The 26,680-nt window shown below is 44.3% G+C and overlaps 1 protein-coding gene across 1 annotated transcript in view; it reads right to left on the reverse strand.

Annotated features, from left to right (window-relative positions):
- Window positions 1–4,033, reverse strand: part of PDZRN4 (PDZ domain containing ring finger 4) — a 265,494-nt gene extending 261,461 nt beyond the window's left edge. Inside the window, exons 1-2 of the mRNA XM_074825465.1 lie at window positions 3,362–4,033; window positions 755–841 (exon numbers count right to left, since the gene is read on the reverse strand). Of these exons, the coding sequence (XP_074681566.1) occupies window positions 755–841; window positions 3,362–4,033 (759 nt within the window). The remainder of the gene's footprint in view (window positions 1–754; window positions 842–3,361) is intronic.
- Window positions 4,034–26,680: the final 22,647 nt, after the last annotated feature.

Consider the following 26,680-nt stretch of genomic DNA (forward strand, 5'->3'; position numbering starts at 1 on the left):
AGTGCATAATTATTACCAAGCCTTTTTATCAACTATTAATTTTCCAGTTTAACAGGTTTATTTACCCTTCATATGTAATGACAGTCCTGATTAATGCTTTTGGGAGGATGAAGTAAAAAAAAAAAAAAAAAAGCATATTCTTATGCATATTCTAAGGTGGGTTAGTGATCTTTATGCATATTCCTTTGAATATGCATTCATTTCAATGAACTTTCTAAAGGTAGACTGATGAGACTAGATTGATTTAAGATACAAGATTAATGAAAACTGCTTCAGTTCACAAAGAAAGAAAAATTGAAAGCAGGCATGTGAGAGCAGGACATGTACTTAAACTATCTGAGCTACAGAGGCAAATTTTCATCTCTCCTTTAAACAAAAAAAAAAAAAAGCAAGCCATTTCCAAAAATTCCAATGGCTTAATTCTGCAACAGTGACTCTCATAAGTAGTCCCAGAGATTTCCATTGAACAGTCTGCATGAATACATATTACTTATATGGGAACTGAGTGCAGATCAGCCTAAAGTTTTAGAGCAGAAACAATGGGAACATCCTTCCTGAAAACGAGAAGAATCCAATTCTCACAAGATTATGCCTTCAAAACAGTGACTCCAATTACACCTGACAATATACAGTTCTTCTATCTGTGGAGCTGATTCCATACCTACTGTCATCGGAAGTAACTCTTTTATTACTAACAGTGTATATGGTAACAGAAAGTATGAGCACAATAACCTACAGTTACTTTTCTCGTTACCTGATCGGGTCGTCCTCCAATAATATTGAATCCCAAAGTATCATTTTCTCGGTGTAGCATGATCGTTAATGGTTTGGGTTCTCCTCCCTAAGAAGCAAGAGATGAAATATTGTTAAAGAATGCAGTCTCATAAAGAAGATCTTAAGTGAAAGCACTAATGTACAAAAGATTTTTTGCTGGAGCATAAGTAAGATAAGGCTTAAAGGAAAATCAGGCTAGAAGATAACAAAAGACTTTGCACAGGAAAAAAAAAAAAAACCAAAGGAAAAGTCATGCACCACTGAAAAGTAACAGGTAACACCTGATTATCTTCAGTGCTGAACAAAAGAAAGTGCAGGCTTTTGGCAGAATGCTCAGCACCACTGAAAAAAGTCAGAGATCCAAATGTCTGGAAGACTCTAAAAACATAAAATCCCTATGCGTGTCAACGTTTTAGGCATTAAACATATAGGTTAAAACACACAACATTATAATTTTCAGACCCTAAAGTCATATCAGTACACATTTCATAGCAACTTTCAGGGAAGATACACACAGAAGAAGAAACCCTACTCTTCATCCCAACCTTTCACTTCTCTCCCAAAGAGAAAGAAGCCAAAACCATGTCTGTAAAAAAGTAGCTTTTTCTAAACAAGGTTTAAAATATAAAGAAAACATTCAAAAAGCAGTGATGGAGTCAAAGTTAAAAAAGAAAAAGAAACTGTTTCCTTCAGTGGAATAGCTAAATAATTTAAAAAAAAAAAAAAGGGGGGGGGGGAAGTCTGCAGGCTTTAGCACAGCAAGTTAGTTTATTTTACCTTGTTCGCATATGATAATAGTTACTTTTCAGGAGCCATATTACCCACAAAAAAAATTGTATTCATCCAGCACTGTTAGGTGTTTGTGTTTGCCAGTCTCTACAAATTAGTTAACATAAATTTGACACCTAAATAAGGTATACCTTTCTAAACATTCAAAATATAACACTTAATGGTGAAGGGCGTATTTTATTAAGTGTGACAGTGAAATGTTTTATTGCCGCATGATACATTTGATTTTAATGAAGTACATTTTTACTTCATTGATAGTTTTTCTTCCAAATGCCTGTTTTATTCATTACCCTGGTCTCATCTGCAAGAGATTCAGTACATACAGCAACACCTACTGGCAGTGCTCAGAAATGGCAGATGCTCCGCTGCTGCCCAGGAGTGATTCCTCCACGCCTATCCCCACACCTCCTGCCAACTCCTTCCTGAAAATCCAAATCTCTTTCCCCCGTTCTACAGCCACTGCTTTTCTCGCACACCCCACACTCCTTCACAGTCACTGCTGCCCCCCTTTATATAACCTTATCCCCTGCCAAGAGATGAAGCAGATGTATGAGCACACCTCCTAGAGCCAGCAATCTCAACCTCATGAATTAGCTAACCAAATTAAAAAAAAAAAAGAGAAAAAGATTAAATATTCAAGTCTCCAAACACAGCCTCTCAGTGCCACGAAGACCCATGTTTTTAGGCATGCAGGTGTCCTGTGAACGACGTCCCCTTTCCCGTTTCCCATGCAGCAGCCAGATGCCCAGCACACCACGCTGCTTCAGGAGTGACTTTGGCTGCTCAGACCTCTTGCACTTGGGATTTTGCTTCCCAAGGGTCCGTGAGCATTTGGGTAAAATTCTTTGCATTAAAACACACCTCACCACGGCTGCAACCAGCAGTGCCAGAGTCTGCACAGCGATCTTCCAGCCAGGAGCTAATGCTCAAAAAAAATCAACTCCCTCACAGGGTGTTAAGCCAGCTCACCAGTACTCTCGAGTGTTTTTTTTCGCCTAAAGGAAACGAGTCGCTCTCTGAGCAATGTCATCAGAGCCGAGAAGAGAGCGAAGCACTGCACCGGTCTCTGCTATCAACAGCGTCAACTGTTACTCCATTCTACCAAACGAGAGAGACTTTGCTTTCCTTTCACCATCCTTTCCAAAGTTTACAGTAATTTTATGTTCCAGTTTTTTAAGACAACTTCTCGGCCGCTCAATAAAAGTTCCAAGTCAGCTCCATGCTCCTGAGCTGTCCCAGCTGGAGCAAACTGAGCGGCAGCAGCTGCCGGGTCCCTGCGGGGCGGAGGGAGGCCTGACGGGGACACCCTGCCCGGCAGAACCGGGACCCGTCTGCCGGCCGCAGCCGGAGAGCGAAACCCCCTCCCCGCCCGCCCGCTTCCCGTCCCCTCCGGCCAGGCGGGCGACGAGCCGCGCCCGGCCACCGCCGCTGCCAGGCACCGCCGGTCCCGCCGCCGCCGCCCGGGTCTTCGGCCACCGAAGGGCGCCGAAACAGGGACCGACATGAAGCGTGTCCCCGGCGGGGGCTGGTGGCTCCATCTCCCCGGGGGCGGCGAGGGATGGGCAGAAGCGGCGCGCACCGCCCGGGGGATGCGCCGGCGCGGGGGGGTGGGGGGGTGTCGTGCCGGGTCCCGGCGCGGAGCTGGGGGTGACTGCCGGTCCCCCGGGGACACGGCTCGCACCGCCACCTCGGCCGGTCGCTTACAAGCCGGGCACGGCGAAAGCAGGTCCGGGGAGAGCATCGCCGGCGGGGAGCGGGCCGGGTCGTGCTGCCCCGCCGGTCCGGCGGCTGCACTCACCGTGCCGGGCTGGCTGCCCGCCAGGTCCCGGGCGATGCTGCTGATGTGGCTCATGTACTGGCCGAACTTCGCCTGGTACCGCCGCGCCGTCAGCTGCACCTCGCTCTGCAGCGCCGAGAGCTGCGCCAGCAGCGACTTCTCCCTCCGGCTCCAGCGCAGGGCCTCCCGCTTCAGCTCGGGACCCGGCTCCGGGCCGCCGCCGCCCCGCAGCGCCCGCGGGCAGCGCTGCCCGGGCCGCGGGGGCGCCGCCGCCGCCGGCCGCCGCGGCTGCCCCGCGGAGCCGCCCCCCGAGCGGCCGGGGGGGGGGCGGCCCCGCGGCTCCGGCTCGGCGGCGGGGCCGGGCGGCGGCGGCCCGTAGCGGCACGCCGCGAGGTGGGCGGGCAGCTCCCGCAGCCGCACGGTGCGGCCGCAGCCCCGCGGGCTGTAGTCGCACTTGACCTCCAGCTTCTGGACGAGGCTGCGGAGGGGCAGGACGGGGCGCAGCTCGGCGGCCGCCAGCGGCCGGCAGCGCAGGGGGCAGCGCCGCCGCCGCGCCGCCCAGGGCAGCAGGCAGCCGGCGCAGAAGACGTGCCCGCACGGCGTGGACAGCGGCTCCTCCAGCACCCGCCCGCACAGCTTGCACTGCAGCTCCGCCGCCACCGGCGCCGCGAAGCGCGACGGGTCGAAGCCCATGGCGCGCCCGGGGACCGCCAAACTTTCGGCGCCGCGGCCCCGGCCCGGCCCCGCCGGCGCTGGAGCCGCTCCCGGCGGGCGGGCGGCGGCGGCGAGGGGCGGGCGGAGGAGCGGGGCCGCGCCGGGGGAGGCGGGCGGCAGCGCCGAGCTGGAGTTCCCGGCGGCTCCCCCCGCCACCCCCCCCGCTCGCATGAACTCCCTCTCCCCGGCGCGGCCGCCCCACGCCCAGCCCCGGCACCACCTCCGCCCTCCCGGGGCATCCGCGCTCCGCGGCCGGGCGAGACGCGGGGATCCGCCGCTGCCCCCCCGCTCCCCGTGCGGGTCCTGTCCCGGCGGCCGAGCTGTGCCCCCGGCAGGTCGCTGGCGGCTGGGCTGTGGCCGGGGCGGGGGGAAGCTGACAGCCCGCAAAGCGGCGAGCCGCTGCGGCTCCTTCCCTGCTGCACACAGGTACCGGGCAGTGACGGGGGCGTGGGAGCGCGCCTGTTTCGGTTCCCTCTGAAAGGCTGGCTCCGCTCCGGCACTCCCGGCTTGGGATACCCGTCAGGGCACAGAAAGCTGAAGTCCCCGGTACTAATGCTCCCTTTGTTGCCACACCAAAAAAAAAAAATACAGTCGGGATAACAAAATCTCTTGTTGAGCTCCCTTAAACGCCAACATATGTACAAACAACACTTTCATTTTAAGAAAAGCTAAAACACAGCAAAATCTGGAAATGCATAGTTAGGATCAATAGCCAGCCTGGATTCTACTCCTTCATCGCTGCACAACCCACAACATACACTGAAACATGAAACCCCTAACACATTCCCCACATAACTTTACTATTGAAAACACAGGGCCAGATTGCTGCCCCCCAGCCCTGTGGAAAACCTCCCAGAGGAGAGCGGGATGGAGCCCTCTGAGGGGTTTCTTCAGTGGGCTCCTTCACGTGTGGGTCAGACACCATCGCTTTTTGGAGACGACGGCAGGTTTGGCTTGTCCAGGCCCAGATCACAGGATATTTTCTGGACTCCTGAGGCAGAGACAGGGTGTGTCCTCACCAGTTCTGCAATTCCTGCCTCAAACTCTGAATCCCAAAAGCATCCCTCTGGGAAAGCCATCAGTGCTTTTGAGACCCACTAATGAATGGTTCTTTTCCACGACTAAGAAGACAACATGGGGGCAATGCAGCAGAGGCAAACACTCACCACGTTTTGCAAGAAGGAAAACTCTGCGTGTACCTGCCCCTAGAACTGTACCTGGGATCACAGATCTCAGATATGTCTACCCATAATTTGCTTAGCAGAAGTTTCTCAGCAATTTTAAACAATAAGAATTGGCAATGCCTCACAGAACAGCTACAGACCCAAATATTACTGAGAGGCACCAGCAACCTACCATTTCTGACTTGCCACACAGAAACCCATAGTTTCAGTTGGATTACCATGGCCATCAAATAAATAAACAAATGAAGTCTCTCAGCTTGGAGAAAATGCACTATAATACGTTATACAATATTTCATTGCAGATCAAAATCACATTTTCTCACACAAAAAGGGAAATCAGATACCTCGAGTAACTGATTATGCTATTCATACTGGTTTTAGATCATCTAGGATATCCATTGATTTTAGTTGCTCTGCTCACAGGGTCAGAATCAGTGTCATTCTGAATGTTATAGAAAATGATTAAAAAATAGTATTCGCCTCAGCCATCTTTGAATTTAACTATTCATTTGCCCTCATTATTTGTTTATACCATCTGTTCTGTCCCAGCGTCCCGATGTAACTTCTTTACCTCCTTATATATGGCCCAGAAACTCAGGTCTGAACACAGGCAGTAACATCTGCGCTCATAAATTAAACTGGGCAAAGAACAGGCCCCAACACTGGCACAGGATCTGTTAAACTGGTATTGCTTCTGTTAATCCGTTGGCGTGACGCTTGGAATGGTTTTGGCCGAGGCCTGCGAGCAGCCTCCCAAACCACACTCGGGCACAACACAAGGGTTGCAGGGGCCAGTCCATGAGATAATTCGGGGGTGGCCGCTCTGCTTCGGGGGTGACAGCTTAGGGATGAGGCTGTGAGTCCTTCTGGAGTCCCTGGCACATTTTATTCACCAGTACAAATGCAGCCAAAGGGATGATCTAGACAGCTTTGAGCCTCAGAGCCTTTATGCTTCTTTTAAATTAGGTGATGAATTAAATGAAGGCTTAGAAATCCCATGGTAGGCATACTTTTAAAAAAACCCTATCTTTTCTGGCCCACTTTGGGCATTGGTGAAATGTCAGTGCACCAGCAAAATGATTTCAGGTGGTTGTGTCCGTTCTCTGTTCATGCTGGAGTAAGAAACTATCTTTCTTTGCCAAGATGTCGGCATGGATGGCAGCACAGGCAACTGGGTTTATATCAGAAGTAATTTTCCAGTGCAGGAACCTGTAACACAGACAAATGTACAAAACTCACATAAAGGTAACAGCTGTCTGCATACCAGACCTCCACAGAAATGGGTACACACAGAGAAACACATGCAAACATTACCGATATGCTTACATGAGATTGTTCCTACAATTAGTCCTATTAGTTCTGACATAATCAGGAAATGAAAAACACAGTCCTCATACTTTTCTAAGCTGTGCTTAAAGAGACAACATAATTATAACTTTGTTTGCTCATCTGAAGTCTCGGCACCTACAGCTCCAGGTTTCATACAGCCACTCCAGTCATGGCTTCACTGCAACGGTCAAAGAGAGAAATGCAGATTTAGTAAGATGGGGAGAGGCTGAGGAGCACAGGAACAGCAGTGCCCTCAGGAACACTGCCCACGGTTGCAATAGCTCAGTACAGCTCCAGCACTTGCACATGGACTGCACCCAGTCATGGTTGAAATAAATGTGGTGTGGTGGCTTGTCTCCAAGGACAGTCCATGTCTTCAACAGCTTCCACCATATTCCCTTTTGCTTTACTTGGTAAAGCAGAAAAAGTAATTTGAAATAGGAAAGCACTTGCTTTCTTAGACACACGTTCCTAGACACACACTCACACACACACAAGCACGCTTTGAGGAAGGATTTGGTGGGGGTAACTGATGCTGAGGGTGTTCTTTATCAGCATGGAAAGCCTGCTGCTCCCGCGCATCAGAGGTGGGAGGAAGAGCTGTTTCAAGTATAAAATCGAGGGTTACTTCTGCCCATAGCTCTTGTCTTATCCTAAGAGAATCTGCAGTTTAAATTGTGAACTATACAGCTGTTCCCAAATCTTCTGATGAAAGAATCCCAACATGAGAATTACTGCTCTGAAATCCTGAAGGTAACTGGAAGTCTCCTGCCTCTGTTGAAGTCAACACAGAAAATCTGATAAACTTTCAACTCACATATGTGGGAATCATAGAATCACAGAATGGTTTGGGTTGGAAGGGACCTTAAAGATCATCTAGTTCCAACCCCTCTGCCATGGGCAGGGACACCTTGCACTAGACCAGGTTGCTCAAAGCCCCGTCCAACCTGGCCTTGGGAGGGGAAATCCACAACCTCTCTGGGCAATCTGTTCCTGTGCCTCATCACCCTCACAGTAAAGAATTTCTTCTTAATATCTCATCTAATTCTAATTTTTGTATTCCCCCCCACTCCCATTTTCATAATAATTTTGCCCTATTATTCATATGTAGAATTTCAAAGGAAGGTTCTTTTCCTAGTCACACTAGTAAAACCCTGTAACTAATTTAGAGCCAGGAGGACTCAGCAATTTCACTCTGAGAGCAGGATTTAGGTCTGAGCGTTTGCTATTAAAACCTGTTATCACCAGAAGTCTGGAAAGAACGAATGCCATTGCACTTTGGCAAAGAAAAGATTATAAACATAAAGTTAGCCCATATAATTAATGTTTCGTTGTAGACAATCACATCAGAAGTTTTTCCCCCTTTATTTTCAAGTCAGCAAGCAATTTTTCTGCACCACAGTTTATCATTGCAGCCCTTTATGAGAGTTTGATGAAGTGTCCCTAAGATGGAGAAGTAAAAAAAGTCTGAAAGCTCACACTTTGCTGAAGCTTGAACAAGTATTTGCATTCATCAGTTAAGGAAAGAAACTTCCAAAAAAACTGCAGACGTTCAGTGAACATGAACAGAAAACATTTGTGATCTATTTTGCTCATCAGCACAAAGACACCATATGGTCTCTGTTTAAGTACGCTTGATATCAAATGTGTCAACAATCAACTTCGTCCACTAGAAAAATTAGACCAAGTCTTAAAAAGCAGTAAGTGGGAGATCTGGATTTTGGACCTGCCTCTTTTAGCCACCCAGTGGCCTTAAACAAGTCCTATAACTACTTTTCACTTTTCACTTCACTTACTGCTAATGCTACCCAGCAGAATTCACAGCACTGGATTGAAGTCCCTATACAGTGCCCGTCACTAACAAAGCCTCGGTGTTAAGGCACCAGTCCTTAGGGCGGTCAAAAGAGAATTCTGAACATTCCAACACAAGAGGTGGGCAAAGGCACCTCCCAGTATGTGCTGTGCAGCCTGACCAGGAGGTGTGCTCTGAGGTCACCCCCTGCAAACTGAGCCTTGCCAAGAGAGGAGGGAAAGGAGCAGTGAGATTGTGCATGATCTGAGGGTCGAGCTGCCCAGTGTTGTAAAAGCCAAATGCTCCTGAGCGTGCCTGTTAAGCCTTTTGGGAACATAACTGTTGGAAATTAAGGATGCCATTGACTTCAAACACCTCCAGCAGCTGAACAGTTGTTTTTTCAGTAGTACATTTCTGCTCAGACTCGTGTGGTACAAAGTCTGTAGGTAGATATGAGTACTGAAAGGTGGCTTTCCCCATCTTCTTAACAGAATAATTTAACAATAAACAGTTGTGGGGGAGGAAAGTGCTGTTATCCCTGTTTTACAGGTGAGGAGGTAGATAACTAAAATTCTTTAGGTTCTGGGTCAAAATGGCTCACATGAACTCTAAGTGTGTGTCAGAAGAGGAAACTGGGACTGCCTTCTTCTTTCTATTTAGGAGGCTATTGACAAGGCAAGGCTGTATCCTAAACTGGAGGCCCAGGTCTGCGTGATACACCTGGCCTTCACCATGAAGTTTCTGATGGTCAGGAAAGCCAGTAGTAAGAGCAGGCAGTAGCTCAAACAGGGAGAGCAGAAGGAAAGCCAAGAGCCGTGTTCTGATCCCAGGAGTGGTTGGAGAAGGGGAATTGAATGCAGGTGTGTGGACTGCAGGAGTGCATGGGGATATGCATTTCTTTAAATCTCTAACTGCAGACTGCACTAGGAAAGGCAGAAGACTACACGCTTGACCCTTAGGACAAAACAGATCAATACACTTGTTCTAGGTTTGAGACAGTGCTTTTTCTTAATTCCTCCCTTTTCTTTTCTTGTTCAGTGTTAAAGAAAGCTACCTTTTGACATGACAAGAAAGAAGGAGCAAGAAGAGGTGAAACCTTGGCTGAGAGAAAGCAGGTCTGCCGGTGCGTTAACGTCTCACACTTTTCAGGCCTGTACCGTGTTCTGGCAGCCAGCTGGATCATCGCTCAGCTGCCCAGTAACAAGCTCCCTCCAGGCTGTGCTGGCTGCAGCATCCCTGCCCCATGCTGCCCGCGCCACCTTTCACACCACAGCCAGAACCATGGGTCCAGCTGCAGCCTAAGCAGAAAGCACTAACAGTGGCAATAAATGTAAAGGAACATGGGAGCCTTGCCTTGGGTGTTTCTGTCTCGTTTCCCTTTCCCAACTTAACTGTTGCAACCCCCAGATGTCCCAGTTTCTAAATTTGTCTTTGTAGAGCCAATCCACAATGTACTCACCTGCTGCAGACACCTCCTCTTGGTGCAGAGCTGCTCCCTAAGGGTATGCAGATACCAAAAGCTTTCCGTCTATTTTAGCATCCATTAGCTCAAGGAAAAAAATCTGAGGAGGTGATTTTTCACGTTATGAAACCTCAACAGTTTCTATCACTGAGTAGAGACACCCACTGTTGCCAGGCTCAGATGAGACAAAAGAGCCCAAACTGGTTCAGAAAGGGAGCACCTTCTCGCTCCTGGTGACGATCCCTCCACAGTAGGGTTAAGTCCTCTTGCCCCTGCAGTACCTGATCAACCAGCAAACACACAGTGGCAGTTCCTAGGGCTTCCTTTTCAAGCAGTAAAATGTCTTAAAGATGGAAAATCAGTCACCTTGCCCAATATCAGTAAAATCAGGTACATCATAAGATGCTGAGCTAGAAGCAGAACCTCAGTTTCTAACCTCAGCAGATCTCAGTGAAGGCTCAGATAGCTGTTCACATTAGAAGAAATGCTTCAGGATATTATCACCCTTCTGGCTTTTTCATGTCTCTTGCCAGTGTGACATTGCATAGCGTTTAGACAACTGCCTTTACCTGTACCTATACCTTTACCTTTACCTATACCTTTATCTAAAGTATTAGCTTGCACATCCACTGATAAGGGAGAAAAGAAAATCATGTTCAAAAATGTATATGAAAAGCTCAGAGTGAAATATGAAAAACTAAAAAAGAAATTGTGGGAATTTTGTGGTAGGATTTTCAGAACTCTTATGTAAATCCATGAATTTAAGCCTTTGAAATTAAATTTAAATATCATTGCCACCTGAATGTAGCTGACTTTAGTCTAAGCCAGGTGAGCAGCCTGAGAAATGTGTGCAGAAAATTCTGATTACTTTATGCATTTTAACATGATACAGACTGGAAAAAGCTATTAGAAAGTCAAAGAAAATGAGTCAAAAATGAAAGAAACCATTTTTAAATGGTAGCTAATATATAATAGGTGCATGGGAATACATAAATCCATGCACTGTTTCAGTGTTACTAGCCTCTTGCCAGATGCAGTACAAAAAACCAGATTGGAAATATGGAACCAATAGACACAAAAGGGAAATGAAAAATTATGTTAGTGTTCATATGGGGCTTAAGACAAGCATATATGCTTCTGCTTCTTTCATGTCATCTATTTGTTTGTTACACTTACTGTCACTTAAGCACTTTGGAGTGTCCTCTTCAACCCCCATGCCTGTTGTGTCCATGTACAAAACAGGTTAAACAAAAATGGCCAAGGAACGCTTTACTCCGTCAGTGTTCCTCACATATGAAAGCTGTGATACTCCGAATATTTAAACGAGCCCAAGGCCAGTCCCTTTTAGACCCAGCTTACGTTAACACATATAATGCACTGCAAAAAAAGAAAGATTTCCTCATAATGAAGTATTTTAGTGCTCTAGCTAGCATGACTCCTAGATATACTTCACTTCCTCCATTAGAGACTTATAACATTATCGTCTCGTGTTTGCATTTGACAGTAGAAATAATATGGAGTAACTCTTTACATTAGTAAATCTTTAAAAATATCCGCATAATATAGAAACAAATATTATGAGCAGTGAGAAAGTATGCTTTTGGATTTTGTAATTTTCCAGCTCTTGATCTGTTTAGCCTAATGAACACACACACAGAGAGAGAGAGAGAGAGAGAGAGAGAGAGAGAGAGAGAGAAGGCTGATGCCATGTCTCCTTTTCTCAGGAAACCAAACTAAGAAGTAGGTTTAATACAACTGATAAATTCATACACGTTAAGCCACAGTAAAGATACTGTGGCTATTTATCTTAGTACTTGAGGAAGCACAATTTAGCTGAACATCTCCTGGGAGAACATTCACAAAAGATGTTGATCTGTCCTGTTTCTGGAAATGTCAAGAGTGCTGAATTAGCAGTTTTCTACCTCATGGTTTAATAGTTTTCATCCTAATGAGGCCAAAGAAATGGAAAAGAAGGAGAAAATTAACTTTCTGATGCTTGAAAACTTTTTTTTTTTTTTTACATTTTGAATTTGACCAACAATTTCTACTCATTTTTTGTGAGAGACTCAGACCCGAGGGATCAGAGATCACACCATTAAAGCATATTTGGACAAGTTAAATCTACATTGTTCCTAAGATGCCTATCATCACAAATTCATGAACATTAATTCTAGTGTACTAATGCAACTTTCTAATGACTACCTATTCCCGCACTGAGGATTGACATGTACAACCTGATAGTCTTGTTATGGGGTGTTTCAAAGTGCTAATACAGCTCTTACCTGCTGTATTACCTCATCACCATTTTATTAACCTATATGGGTTTTCAATAAAGAAGCTGGAGTTTTAGAAATGCTGAGCAGCCAGATGTTTTAGTGACATCAACAGGAGATAAAAGTGGTCAAACTCAGGTGCACTTTTAGAAAGGATGAATGTGCTGTATCACAGCAGAATCAGATCAATGACATATAATTCAGTATAAGAGTCCGCTATTAACTTCTAAGGGGCTCCCCCCTTAAGTGAGGTAAGCCAGATTTGGCCCTTGGTTGTGTTTTAAAATGGATGAAGGGACAGCAAAATATTTTATATTAATTTGATATTTTGCTATCAGGGTTTTCTCTTTTAAATAGAAACGGGGATACATAAGCTGAGGATTGGGAGAATTTAGCATTTCAGCTTAAATGAGAAAATCTAGATGGTGAGAGGGTTATCTGGTCTATGCAGAAGCATGGCTTCAAATTTATTACAGCTCATTTTAAAGCCAGAAAATTTGCTAAAATTAGTAATGATTCAAACTGTAATAAAAGCTGAAGCCCCTGCTAGATCATACATATTAATATACCATCAGCGTAAAATGCCAATTTAAATTCACTGATGCCAGTCTATATCCCATGAGAATCTGAAGCAGCATTAACAGCTTCTGTCAAAGGCTCGCGTGTTAAAACAAAACTGCATGGTGGTAGGGAAGAGAGGAGACACAGAAAATACCTTTTTCTGTAGTAATTGGACTTAAAAGTTTCCAAGTTTTCTTGATCTCTACAATGCCAGAATTTATCCATCTGTGTGTTTGAGCAAGCAGTCATTCACTGCTGACAAGGTCTGAAAGTAACAATCTCCTCTGAGGCAAAAGTGAGATGAACATGGTCTTTTGGCAGCCTGTATATTAAGAGCTACCCTATTCCCAAGTTCTCTGTAGAGGACATCAATGAGATTGGCAAAATGTCATTGGATCTGATTTTGTACTGTTTGGGAACTTTGAATTTGAGTACATCACTCTTCAGTCTGATTTTGCAAACATGACATCCCGAGATTCCTTAACAAATCCTACCAACCCTCTGCAACACCCACTGCCTTCAAGCAGTGTGATTCAGACAAGTAGTTGCTTTTCTTTCCATTAGTGCCACTTTCAACTTCATTTTAGCAAGGAAATGGCTCCCTCCTCCCCTTTCCACACATATAATCCTCTCCTAAAGTCCAGCTTTCAGTGATTAATAGCATTTTGCAAAGTCTGGCTAACCCTTTAGCAAGAACTGTCAGAGTGTCAAGGCCAGGGAGAGCAGAGCTCAGGGCTGACTGTCGTTACTCCTGGTTCTGCCACTGACGTGCTTTGAGATAGTTAATAAGTTAATTAACCTCTGTGACTCAGTGTAAGCACTGGTGTAATGCACATAGTAATGCTTAACATAGAGTCCCACAGATGTAAGGCATGATAAAAGGGTAGAGGACTATTATTGTTACTAATGATCATTAGTTTGAAACCATAGTCAGGCAAAACCAAAAATAACAAGGCCACTGCAATTAGTTGAAAGGTAGGGTTGTGATATTTAATTATCATTGAAAGAGTACATGATGAAAAATACATTACGTATTTTCAATGGCACTGCTTAGAGAGAGAGGAGAAAAAACTTTGTGGGATATCTGCAGTAAAGACTGGGAGTGACAGCTCTGAAAAACAAGGATCACTAAATATGATTTTTTCTCCCAGCATACAACTTATTTTTCCTACTGTATTGGGCACTGTGGCTATTAGAGTAAGTCTATTTTTGTATATGTGATAGACTTGTGAACTGAAAGATAACAAGTCACAAGTCTGTAAGTTTATCTCTACTTTTGTTGTTGCTGTTAATGTTCTTACAATGCTTAATGGTAATTATATGTATTATCTAGAGAACTCTAGGTTTGGGTCAGACCACTTTTGTCCTTTGTGCTGCACAAGTACATTAAAAGATATTCATGGTCTCAAAGAGATAGCAAAAATAAGATGACATCTTTACACAGCACATTTGGTTATAACTATCTTTCCATGTCTTTTAAACATTGCCCCTGGGATATAATTAGATAAAGAAAAAAAATGTCTTCCATCAGTTAAGATATTAGCGATCAGAACTGAATATTGGCAGTCTCAAACAAGACATTCCTTTCCAGCTATCAAGAATTTTCCTTTATTGACTTCTATCTTTCAGCCTATCAAAGAAAGGTTTAAGTTGTAGCTGAAATCCTGATCCTCTGGTGAATCATGTTTTCTTTTGAATGCAAAGGGCGTCTGTCTGGCAAAGTTGGCAGCCTGATCTCCATAAATATTGTTCTATTGATAAAAAGAGGAATTGGATATAAGGACTATCCAAAATAAATATTTTGCAGGGATCCTGGATGTCTGAATACAATAGAGCAAAGGAATGTTATCACATTTTAAATAATTCAGACATAAACTGAAGTGAATATTAGTTTTAGTTGAAACACTGTCAAATGCAGTTTGCACCTTTTGTTTCGTTTGGGAAATCAAAATGGACACCTATTTAGGGGTTGTGGTTTTCCCTTTTATCATCAGTAGGGATTTACCATTGATTTTGTTGGGAGCAAGTCTAGGCTTCTTAGTTTCTAGGAGATTTAAAACAGGATTTCAATGAGGTATTCAGAAACACCAGCCTGACATGCTCCTGCCCTTTGGGTGGAGGTGGATGGAAAAAGAGCTCTTTGTGCCCTCCGTGTCAGAAGCCTTCACAGGCTCAGGGAGGCTGCCTCCACATGCCAGTGGGGCAGACATGCAAGTGGAAAATCAGCTGTGTGTAGCAGGCAGCAGGCAGGCCAGGCTACCCCCTACAACCAAGGGAAACCTGTATGCCCCCTTTGTGTCAGGGAAGCACAGACGCACAATTTCTCCCCAAAACATAATCCCTCTGGGGGCTCTCTTGGTGTGGTGCACCTTCCTGCTGCCCCGTGACAAGGCTGTGCCCCCAAAAATGAGACATGCTGCTGTATGCTGACATACTTCCCCCTTTCTGCCCTTTTTGCTCCTACAACAGTTGCTTACTGAAGCAGAAAGGGTGTGCAGGAGGAGGTGTCTGTGGAGGATTACTGTGTGAGAAGTCCTCAGAAGGGTTTACGAGAGGTGTCCAAGCACTGTTAAGTCACGGCAGAAAATGGTCTGACAGAGGCATGAGCCAGCTAGTGCTGAAGTCAACAGGACCGTACCTCTGTGTATCCAGTGTCATCCTCCTGCTGTTCTTTCCCAAAGGGAGCAACAGAGACTTTTTTTTTCTCATCAGAGACTTTTTCTTCTTACCAGTGAATTGCACGATATTGCTGCTGCAATATACGGTCTACGAGTAACAGGAGATACATATTTTTATTGGCTCATCTATTTAAGAAAAGAGAACTCCTGTCATCAGTCATACTAAAATTCGAGGATAAGACATGACCTATTATTTCTTTGTCCTGTAACTCACAGCGCTGTTGTGACTGCCATGCAAGGGAATTTTTATATAGTGTATGTAACAGATACACCAAGACTGGCTGGTTATCTGCTTTTCTCTTCCTATGAATCATTCTCCTTTCTGTATACCTCCTGAAAAGGGTCTCCTGTTTCAAATTGATTTATTTTTTTAAATGCAGGTTTACAGTAAAATCATAATAAAACAATACTTCTGCAATAAAAATAATGGCATTATTTGCTTGGAAGTAGATTCCTCTGTGCTGGAACCTCAGGCTGAACTTCCCTTTTTGCTTATAATTCTAGATCACAGAGAAGGTTTGCATCTATCAGCTTTTCTTGCTATAGGCACATTTTTGGCACTTTCACCCTCAACATTTTAAAAAGGGTCTACTGCTTTTAAAAGGGGGTCACACCAGTTACATCCTCTCTGCCACTCGTAGGAATCAATCAAAGGCCTTCTTGGCACCAACTGAATCTTAAACATGCGTATTAGTTGCTAAAAAAAAACTCAAACCAGTGAGAGATGGAGATGGCTGTCTCCTTTGTGTTGACCCAAAAGTTTTCTCTTAAAGTTCAAAGAATATTTAACAAAATCCAGGGAATTAACAAAACCCAAGCAAGCAGCCATCCACAGGTGATTCCCCCATCATTCTGAACACACAGACACTGCTATCGGAGCACACTGACATGCCCATTTGAAGTCGTGCACAGCAGTGCAGGGCTCTGTGAGGGCTGAGGCTGGAGAAGGGCCACCCACGAGCTCAGCCCTGGGCAGCAGTGGCTGTGCCACACACTTCAGCAGTGCTTCAGCACAACCCCGTGCTTGTGACCCCAGCCACAGCCTGCGCCAGCTCTGCCTTGCCAGCAGACCTAATGGTGGCTTCCTGACTGTGCTTCTTGCACAAACAAACAGCACACCTGAGGAAGAATAAAGAACTGCTTGTAAAAGGAGTTAAGCAAAAACCCAAGACAAAGAAAATAAATAGTGGTTCATGAAAATGTCACGCAGCCAAAACCAAGGGCACAGAATTCCTCAGACAAGCTAAGAGAAATACAGTTGTGTTTGTTACTGTGCCATCTGCTAGAATGCAGGTCTTGAAATCTGTCAGAGGAAGGCTGTGTACCTAATCAAAACATAGCTCCTCCTCTTGGCTCAGTGATTTAACACCATTGCTTTTGGGTACAAAACATTCTCCAAAGTACCGCTGTGCTGCACGTTACAAGAATGCCTTTCTGGTATATTTGTCAGAGGTCTGATTTCTAAGCACAAGCTGAAGTTACTGGGGAATTCTCCTTAAAGTCAGACAGCATACTATGGACCTCTGCATAAACATTTTTGCCATCTTCACACTCTTGTTTTTCTGCTTTTTGCTCTAATTCTTACAACTAGAATCCCTGAAGTTGGGATTTGGGGGGAAGCTTTTGTTAAACATCAGAAAAATACTCATTAAAGTGGGAGAAACTTTTACTTCATTTAGGTCTACAATATTAAATTTAAGAGGTATAATAAACCATTTTTCCTCCGGGACTGCAGTGTTTTTTCAAAAAAGAGTTTTGCACCTGTACAAAGAGTTACACCCTGGGACAAAGTTTTAAGGCTACACTTTCTATTATACCACAAAGCCACAGCAGACTCTACATTAGGGCATCAGAAATGCACAAAATGATCCATATTAAATGCTTTCAGTCCTATTTTAGAAGCACAGAACCCAATCCACCTGCCTGAATGTAGACCCTTCTCTCCACTTGCACATCCTACCATGTCCCACCTGGTACCTCACCCACCTCTTACGCCAGGGAATGCAGGTTCGCAAGGGCTCACGGTCAAACCTGGCAGCCCCTTGTAAATGTCATGAATGTGTTTTGCCTCTTTGGAGATGTAATCAATCCACTGATGACTGTACATCTAATTTACTTCAAACCTCTTAAATACATCTCAAGATAAAAAGATCAACTTCTTGCCTTCATGTGTTTTTAGCCCTTCTGAGCAGAGATGCAGTGCTTTGTTTGCTCGGAGAGAAGCTTCCACAGCCATCACAAATGCCACTGTATTCACTGGAAAAGCTTTGTTTAGTTTCAGTGAGCTTTGAACAGAGCTCACCAAGTCATTATATCTCTTAAAATGACAACTAGAGGCCTCAGCTGAGACCGACAAATACTGAACAAGAGACAAGAACTTCCCAAAAGTTTTGAAATGAAAACCATCAAATAGATGTGATAGACAATGGCAAATAAACTGAATTTTTTAACATGATACTCATTTTATAGATTTATTTTCTACAAAAACTGTATGTGGTGGAATCCAGAAAGGAGCCTGCTGTTCCCAGGTCCCAGGTCAACACTTTAACTACAAAGACAATTCTTCTTCACCTATCAGTTGTGAGATAGGTAACAGAGATCAAGTTAAAGACCATTATTAAGAGTTTAGGAGTTAGAAAATGCATGACCTAATGCCCACACAACTTTTAAGCAACAAGGCAGTGCATGTGCCCTAGGATGCCATCTTTCATCACATGCTCATGTACTTTTTTCCTTCCCACAGGTCCTTTCTTAGTGCAAAAAGCAGACTGTACTCGATCAATGAATAATAACGCATGGTTTTATTTTCTCGTCATTGTTCAGTGCATGGCCCAAGCTGTCTTTCTTCTCCACTGATGAAGCTGTGCTGTAAAAGTGAATTATTCGCATCCTCAAGAGCTCTTCATAGTGCCTTTCACTGCGGCATGTACGTGCTTCACCGTCATTCATGACCTAGTTTCACAAAGCTCCTCTGAGACACAGACTTTGTATTTTTCCCATGTTTCAGATTTGGAAATGCAGTGCAGAATGACTAATGTCAAGTCAAACAGCATACACACACTTAGGGCTGCAAGGTCCTTGGGTGTGCTCTGGGAGATTGGACAGGGAGAAATCTCATCTCTGGATATTTTAATTGGTGAACTTCAACCCCTTTCTAGCGAGATGTTTTGAACTACAGTATTTTAAAGGGATGTCACTTGGCCAAAGGTGAATGTTCAGAATCACAGAATCATCTAGGTTGGAAAGGACCTTGAAGATCATCTAGTCCAGCTGTTAACCTAGCACTGACAGTTCCCAACTACACCATATCCCTAAGTGCTATGTCAACCCGCGTCTTCAACACCTCTAGGGATGGGGACTCCACCACCTCCCTGGGCAGCCCATTCCAACGCCTAACAACCTGTTCTGTAAAGAAATACTTCCTAATATCCAGTCTAAACCTTTCCTGGAGCAACTTGAGGCCATTCCCTCTTGTCCTATCACTTGTTACTTGGTTAAAGAGACTCATCCCCAGTTCTCTGCAACCTCCTTTCAGGTAGTTGTAGAGGGTGATGAGGTCTCCCCTCAGCCTCCTCTTCTCCAGACTAAACAACCCCAGTTCCCTCAGCCGCTCCTCGTACGACATGTGCTCCAGACCCTTCACCAGCTTCGTTGCCCTTCTCTGGACACGCTCGAGTAATTCAATGTCCTTTTTGTAGTGAGGGGCCCAAAACTGAACACAGTAATCGAGGTGCGGCCTCACCAGGGCCGGGTACAGGGGTAAGATCACTTCCCTGTCCCTGCTGGCCATGCTATTTCTGACACAAGCCAGGATGCCATTGGCCTTCTTGGCCACCTGGGCACACTGCTGGCTCCTGTTCAGCCGGCTGTCAATCAACACCCCCAGGTCCCTCTCTGACTGGCAGCTCTCCAGCCACTCCTCCCCAAGCCTGTACCACTGATGGGGGTTGTTGTACCCAAAGTGCAGCACCCGGCATTTGGCCTTATTGAAACTCACACAGTTGACCTTAGCCCATCGCTCCAGCCTGTCCAGATCTCTCTGCAGAGCCTCCCTACCCTCGAGCAGATCAACACTCCCACCCAACTTGGTGTCGTCTGCAAACTTACTGAGGGTGCACTCGATCCCCTTGTCTAGATCATCAATAAAGATGTTAAACAGGAGTGACCCCAAAACCGAGCCCTGGGGGACACCACTCATGACCAGCCGCTAACCAGATTTAACTCCGTTCACCACAACTCTTTGGGCCCGGCCATCCAGCCAGTTTTTTACCCGGCAAAGCGTGCGATCATCCAAGCCACGAGCAGCCAGTTTTGCCAGGAGAATTCTGTGGGAAATGATGTCAAAGACCTTACTGAAGTCAAGGTAAACTACATCCACAGCTTTTCCCTCATCCAATAAGCAGGTTGCCCTGTTGTAGAAAGAGATCAGGTTTATCAAGCAGGACCTGCCTTTCATAAACCCATGCTGACTGGGCCTGATCATCTGGTTGTCCTGCATCTGTTGTATGATGGCACTCAGGATGAGCTGCTCCATCAGCTTCCCGGGCACCGAAGTCAAGCTGACAGGCCTGTAATTTCCTGGATCATCCTTCCGACCCTTCTTATAGATGGGCGTCACATTGGCCAATTTCCAATCTGTCGGGACCTCCCCGGTCAGCCAGGACTGCTGGTAAATGATGGAAAGCATCTTGGCGAGCACCCCAGCCAGCTCCTTCAGCACCCTCGGGTGTATCCCATCCGGTCCCATAGACTTGTGTATGTCTATGTGATGCAGTAGGTCACTGACTGTCTCCTCCTGGATTGTGGGGGGGTCATTCTCCCAGTCTATGTCTTCTGGCTGAAGAGGCTGGATTCCCTCAGTACAACTAGTCTTGTTATTAAAGACTGAGGCAAAGAAGGCATTAAGGACCTCAGCCTTCTCCTCATCACTTGTTACCATGTTTCCTCCTGCATCTAGCAGGGCATGGAGGCTCTCCCTGGTCTTTGTTTTGCTGTTGACATACGTATAGAAACATTTCTTGTTATCCTTGACTGCTGAAGCCAGATTAATTTCCAGCTGGGCTTTAGACCTCCTGATTTCTGCCCCGCATAGCCTCACAGCCTCTTTGTAATCACTGTGAGTCGCTAGCTCCTTCTTCCAAAGGCCATAAACTCTCCTTTTCTCCCTGAGTTGCAGCCAAAGCTCCCTGTTCAGCCAGGGAGGTCTTCTCTGTTGCTGGCTTCTCTTACAGCACCTGGGGACTGCCTGTTCCTGAGCCATTAAGACTTTCTTCTTAAAGAGTGCCCAGCCTTCCTGGACCCCTATACCCTTCAGGATTGTCTCCCAAGAGATCCTTTCAAGCAGGTGTCTAAGCTCTTTGGAACTCCAGGTTGTCAGTTCTGCTTAGCCCTCTCCTGGCCTCTCTAAGAATAGATAACTCTATTATTTCATGATCGCTGTGCCCTAGTTGTCCTCCAACCGCCACATCATCCACCAGTCCTTCTCTGTTCACAAAGAGGAGATCCAGCAGGGCACCTTCTCTGGTCGGTTCACTCAGGAAGTTATCTCCCAGACATTCCAGGAATCTCCTAGACTGGTCCCGCTCTGCTGTGTTGTATTTCCAGCAGATGTCTGGGAAGTTGAAGTCTCCCACAAGAACAAGGGCAAGCGATCGTGAGATTTCTCCTAAATGCCTATAGAATATTCATAGTGACAGTAAAAGATAAGCTCTTGATATAAGGCTTATCCTTTTGTGAAACTTCATATCCCAGCTCCAAATGCTAGAAGACACTACAACATTTAAAATTAAAGATGCTGTGCAGTTTTGAGACAGGTAGAAATATATTCTTTATCCCATACCTCATGCCAAAAATTGCCACAGCCAGTTGGGAAAAAAAAAGTTAGATGGAGAATTTCCTTCCAAACAGAGAAAGTTTGGAACAGTTGTGAGAAGCTGAAAACAGGGTATTAAAACAGGAAATGTGCAACTTCAGGAATATGCTGCTGGCCTGACTGCAGACTCAGAGAGCATCCAAAATAGAGACTTAACGTTAAAAGGAGTATACTGTAAGACTGAAAAGAAAGGAAGCCACAATAAGAACACCTAAGAAAATAATGCCTGTCAAGAAATAAAGCATGTTTTACACATAGTAATCCCAGAGAACGCTGCAGTGTGTATTTCTCTGGTTATTCCTACTCCAGACTTCTGGCACCATGGAAATATCCTTTTCTTGTTTTCCACTGCCAGCTTGTACGGAAAAACAGCTTGCTGGTTATATAAAATAGAGGTTATCAGCAATATTGCTAATTAATGGTGTAGCTGCCAACTAAGAAGTTAAACTCTGGCAAATATGACCTAATGTTACACAAATATGCTTCATCAATCACAGTTAAATACACAACAGCTAGTATTTTCTTTGGACTAGTAATAGAACCTATTGGCAGTTAGTGTAATTAAAGGCTAGTAAGCAGATTAAAATGTTTGGGGGTTTATAGCCTTCTTGTCTACAGAAAAAGGATGAAAGTGTTTTTAAAATGCCACAGCTTTGAACTGCTGGTTGTTTAAAAGGGGAAGTGTTTAGTGGGAGCCCAAGGATCTACAGGCAAATCCAGGTTCAGCGTGGGAAGATCTCAGATCTCTGGGCACAGGCTTTTGGATGTCCTCTGACGGACACTTGCTGTTGCTGACACTGATCTTGCTCACAGCAGTCAGTGGTGCTGCACTGCAGGACTGGCATCCCCCTGGGTATCTGTTTGGTGGTGTGATATACAGAACTATTCTTTATTTGTCCCACCATGTCCCATAAACTTTGAAGCTGTTGTGGAATATCAGTAATGTGGAGAAGCCTGAAGATCTGTTCAGGAGATGGGTTTGCTTGACCTCTTCCCTTCAAATGGAGCAGAGGGAAGTATAGTTCATTGTTTAATTTATTAAGTGCAGAATTTTTTGAATGATTGCTTGTAACAGATGGGAATTGAAGACTGCCAAGATGAATAGGGAGCTTCAACAGCAACCCAAAATGAGACATTCAGCAGATTATGTTCTTAGGCTTAGATGCAAAGAATAAAGAAGGAAAAGAAGTCTTGCATGCGAGAATTCACTTTAATGATTTAATGAAGTTAAATCAACATTTTTACAATTCTGTTTCAAAAAAATGAAGTCTAATGGTGGGGATGAACTAAATATTCTTAAATGTTCATTCTGAATGCCAGTTTCCCACATGCCATGCAAGAGAATGGACTGACCATTTTTTAAATGCAGTCAGAACAACAATACTCATTTATTTTGGTACAGACTCAGTAAATCAGGGATACATTTCACAGTAATATTTATTTAAGCAACAAAACATGACTCATTGATATAGAGAACTGAAGTTCCATTTATGCTCAGTAATTTATCACTTAGACTCACTGGATTCACATACTATCCCAGTAAGATAAGGAAGGCTATGGAAAAAATTGTTTCTTATAAAAGGGAAAATGAAAATCAGAATCTTAAATAGATTGTACTGCACTGTGATGGAGGGGTTTTTTTTTAATATTGGCAAAAGAGAACAGCACTATAAAAGCAGAAATGTTACATGAAAATAACATGGCTGGAAGTAGAGGCAGTGATAATTGTCTCTGAACTTTCATGAACCTGTTGACTTCAGTGGCCTTTGGATGAGGCCCAGAAAAAAAGCCACATTTTTATATGGCAGGCAAATTTGATAAAGGCACAGTCTGAATCAGAAACAAAGAAGTTGTGGGGAGCTATGCAGAGTAGACCATGAAGCAGAAATAAATAGTATTCATACAGTCAAAGGAACAAGTATAGTAATTGCGTTCACTGACATTAAATCCAGTTGACTGATTTCCATTTAAGGAAGTTTGAGCTAGAAAAAAAATAGGAATCAGAATTGAAAAAAAATCTTCAGGCTCTGGGTTATACATCTAAGATGAGCCCTGCGGGCAACAATACTTCTGTTATGCTTGGCATTTGGCCCATGCTTTGTATTTCAGTTGGGTTTCACTAATCACAAATCCTCAAGGGTTTATAACCTCTCCCTCCTTTCCTGGAATCAGCTGCCTGGTTCCCCGTTATGCTTCCAGCACAGCTAAGGCCCATGAAATGCCACATACAAACACTTTGGCTTTTTATGTCTCTTCATGAACATGGCTAAGAGCTGCTGTTTCCACCAATGTAGGACTGGGTCTCCAGTGAAAGAGGTTTCCCTTGTTCCTAATGAAATGATAAAAGGCTCCTGCTAAGGTGGCTATGCATCGGAAAGAAGCACACAAATGCGTAGTGTGGGTTTATAAACGCAACTGCAAAGCTACAATGCCAAACCTCTTTGTATCCACATAGGTACTACAGCTCTTCAGGTGCCTTGGATTTTTAGTTTTTCTCAGGTTTGTTTGAATAAAATGCAATTATACAAGTGAGTGATGTAATCGGCAGAAGAGAGAGTGAATCCCTCTTTTTGTTCCAATAAGGATGTGATTTGTCTGATCTTGTTTTCAGCTTCAATAGAAGGAGAGATCCTGTGCAGCTCCTAGAACAGCCAACAGATGAGGGGCTAGGGCACCCTTTAAGGACCTGAGCCATATAGGTACGAGCTGGGAGGAGAAATCTGAACAGGCCTCTTATTTTCTCATAACTAGTGATAAGAAAGGGAGGAAGAGTAACAGTGCATGATGACTACCTGGAAGAGGTAGTGGCTGCAGATGCCAACCTGGTTGTACCAGTTGCAGCAGTAAATGCCAGATTTAAGACACATTTCAGTGCACAGCAACTCTTTTATCTACATATTAGGTATTTTCCTGCTGATTGTTTGATTCCTGAGCAGGAACAGCTTATCTTGTGCTAACTGTAGTTTTTCCCACACCAGAGGCCTTCCCTCTTCCTTTTAGGGAGATCCTGGCTGTCCTACAGGGACAGCAGAGACCTAGATAGGAAAATGTGAGAGAACATTGAACATTGTGTTGTATTGGCCTGTGGTGCATTCCCTCTCTTTTCTGTCCCACTGCTGATTGTTGAATTTGCTACAGGGCATTTTCCCCAGGTACTGGAAGAGATTGTGGAGAGGAGAGGAGAGGAGAGGAGAGGAGAGGAGAGGAGAGGAGAGGAGAGGAGAGGAGAGGAGAGGAGAGGAGAGGAGAGGAGAGGAGAGGAGAGGAGAGGAGAGGAGAGGAGAGGAGAGGAGAGGAGAGGAGAGGAGAGGAGAGGAGAGGAGAGGAGAGGAGAGGAGAGGAGAGGAGAGGAGAGGAGAGGAGAGGAGAGGAGAGGGAGATTTGTAAGGAAGTTACTTTATATCTCTGCAGATGCCCAATGCTGTCTGTACTATAGAGTCACAAAGAGCTGTGCTGTCATGGTGCTTTGGCCAGCACACTGTTCCCACTGGTAATTCAGAACATAGGTGTGCTTAATTTAAGCAGCTCCTTTCTTGCTCTGCTGGTTATCTCAAATTCATTTCTGGGGTGTTTGGTTTTTCCCATGCACCACAGAGGTAACCCAGGCATCTACAGGATTTTGGATTCTGCATCAGAATCTAGCCACCTATTTTTAAGGTGATTAAGTCTTTTTAAGGGTCTGGCCATTTATAAGTGGTGAAGAGCAAATAACATCCTGTATTTGTGCATGGATGACAAACAAAGCCTTATTAATGATAATACATGGCTAGTCAAGAACATCTCGTTATGGGGTCAAGATTTCTTGGAACAAAGTCATGCTCCCCAACCTACTGTGAAGAACTTTTTCTGAAGAAGACTGTGAACAATGACTTATGTGTCTTTAGAAACAACATTAGTGGCTAAAATAGAACATTATTAATATGCAAAAATGAAATTTTGTCTATAGTCTTTCTTCTTCATGATTCTACAATGATGTCTTCTTTTAACTCCCCCTCTAAAAATAGTACGTCATGTGTGACGCACAAGGAAGCTGCTTTCACAGGCTAGAAGGAAACAGTGACTATGGGCACGCAGTAAAAAAATATGAAGCTAGAATGGTCAAACTGACGTAATATTCTGTGTATTATACATTAACCTGCTTTAACTGAGATGCAAACCACATAACATTAAATTAGTCTAATCAAGGTTTGAATAGGCACCCAGAAATAACTGGAAACTGAAACATGGCCTGTGTGTACCAAACTTTACTGAAGTTGACAAAAAATATGTTTGCAAACACAACATATGCGTACAAACATCTAGAAACCAAATACTTTCATAATTATCAAATGTTATTCAAAGCATTGTTGATATTATAAAAGTTGTGGCTGGGAAGGAAACACACGTTGGGCCTTATTCCACACCTAATTGATTATCTCATCCCAGGAGTGCCAGAAGTTATGTTTTAGATAAACTTTCAGTCTCTTTAAGCTAAACAAGTACAAAAAAAATCTAAATTTAATTGTCACAGAAAAAACAATTAAGTACACTGGATCAAAGGATTGCTTTGCCCAGTCACTGCTATGTAGTCTCATCTTTCATATTTAGGTATCTCTGTTTTCAACCAGTGGTCAGCTCAACACCTGGCCACAACTGTTGTTCCTATCCTTCATAATAACTGCCTTGGGAACACTCATGACAGGCTCTGCCTCAGCAGTAGACTAAGAGAAATACTCCAGACATCCCAGAGGAAGTGTTGCACCTTTGTCAGTATGGTTCACATATGGAAGTAAGTATGGAAGGTGGAAAAGAAAATCTTAGTGGTTTTGTCCCATTCAGTATGTCACATTTTGTGTGGGTTTAGATGCAGATGCATTACAACATAGAGCTAGCACTATACTTTATGTTTGACAATGTTTATTAGTCCTGAATTAAATCCAGCCTGTTTTCTGCGTTGGTCAATCAGGCACCTAACTGGCCAGATGGGTCTGGGTTTCTTTAGAAGAGAGTTTGCTCTATTTTGGGAAGAAAAACAAGGCTGTGAAAACCTTTGAGGGCAAAGCTTTGCTTTGCAGATTAAAATTACTGATGGAAATATTTTTATTTGTTAGCTAAAGATAAATTCTAAATGTCCTATTTTGTTATTCCAGACTCTTACATGCACAACATTTCATTTAGTATTTTTACGGGACACAGAAAGAACATGTTTACAGCAACATAATTATTTAGAATGAGGGTTCAAAAATTTTAGAAGATCATTCCTGCTATTAAATCAGAAATCATTTGACCAAGGATATAATTTTAGAAATAGTTAAATAAATGCTGAGTAAGCAGTAAAATATCCTTTCATTGCATTTAACTATTGCATGAAGACATGTCACACATTTAGATGACACCTTTTCACTCCGCTCCTGTGTTGTTCAATGGTTTCCACACGCAGACTAGGGACTGAGAGGGAGATGACAGACTGCTTTATCTCCTTCACTTCAGGAAAAC

Source organism: Strix aluco, chromosome 5 (assembly GCF_031877795.1).
Source record: "Strix aluco isolate bStrAlu1 chromosome 5, bStrAlu1.hap1, whole genome shotgun sequence".
NCBI lineage: Eukaryota > Metazoa > Chordata > Aves > Strigiformes > Strigidae > Strix > Strix aluco.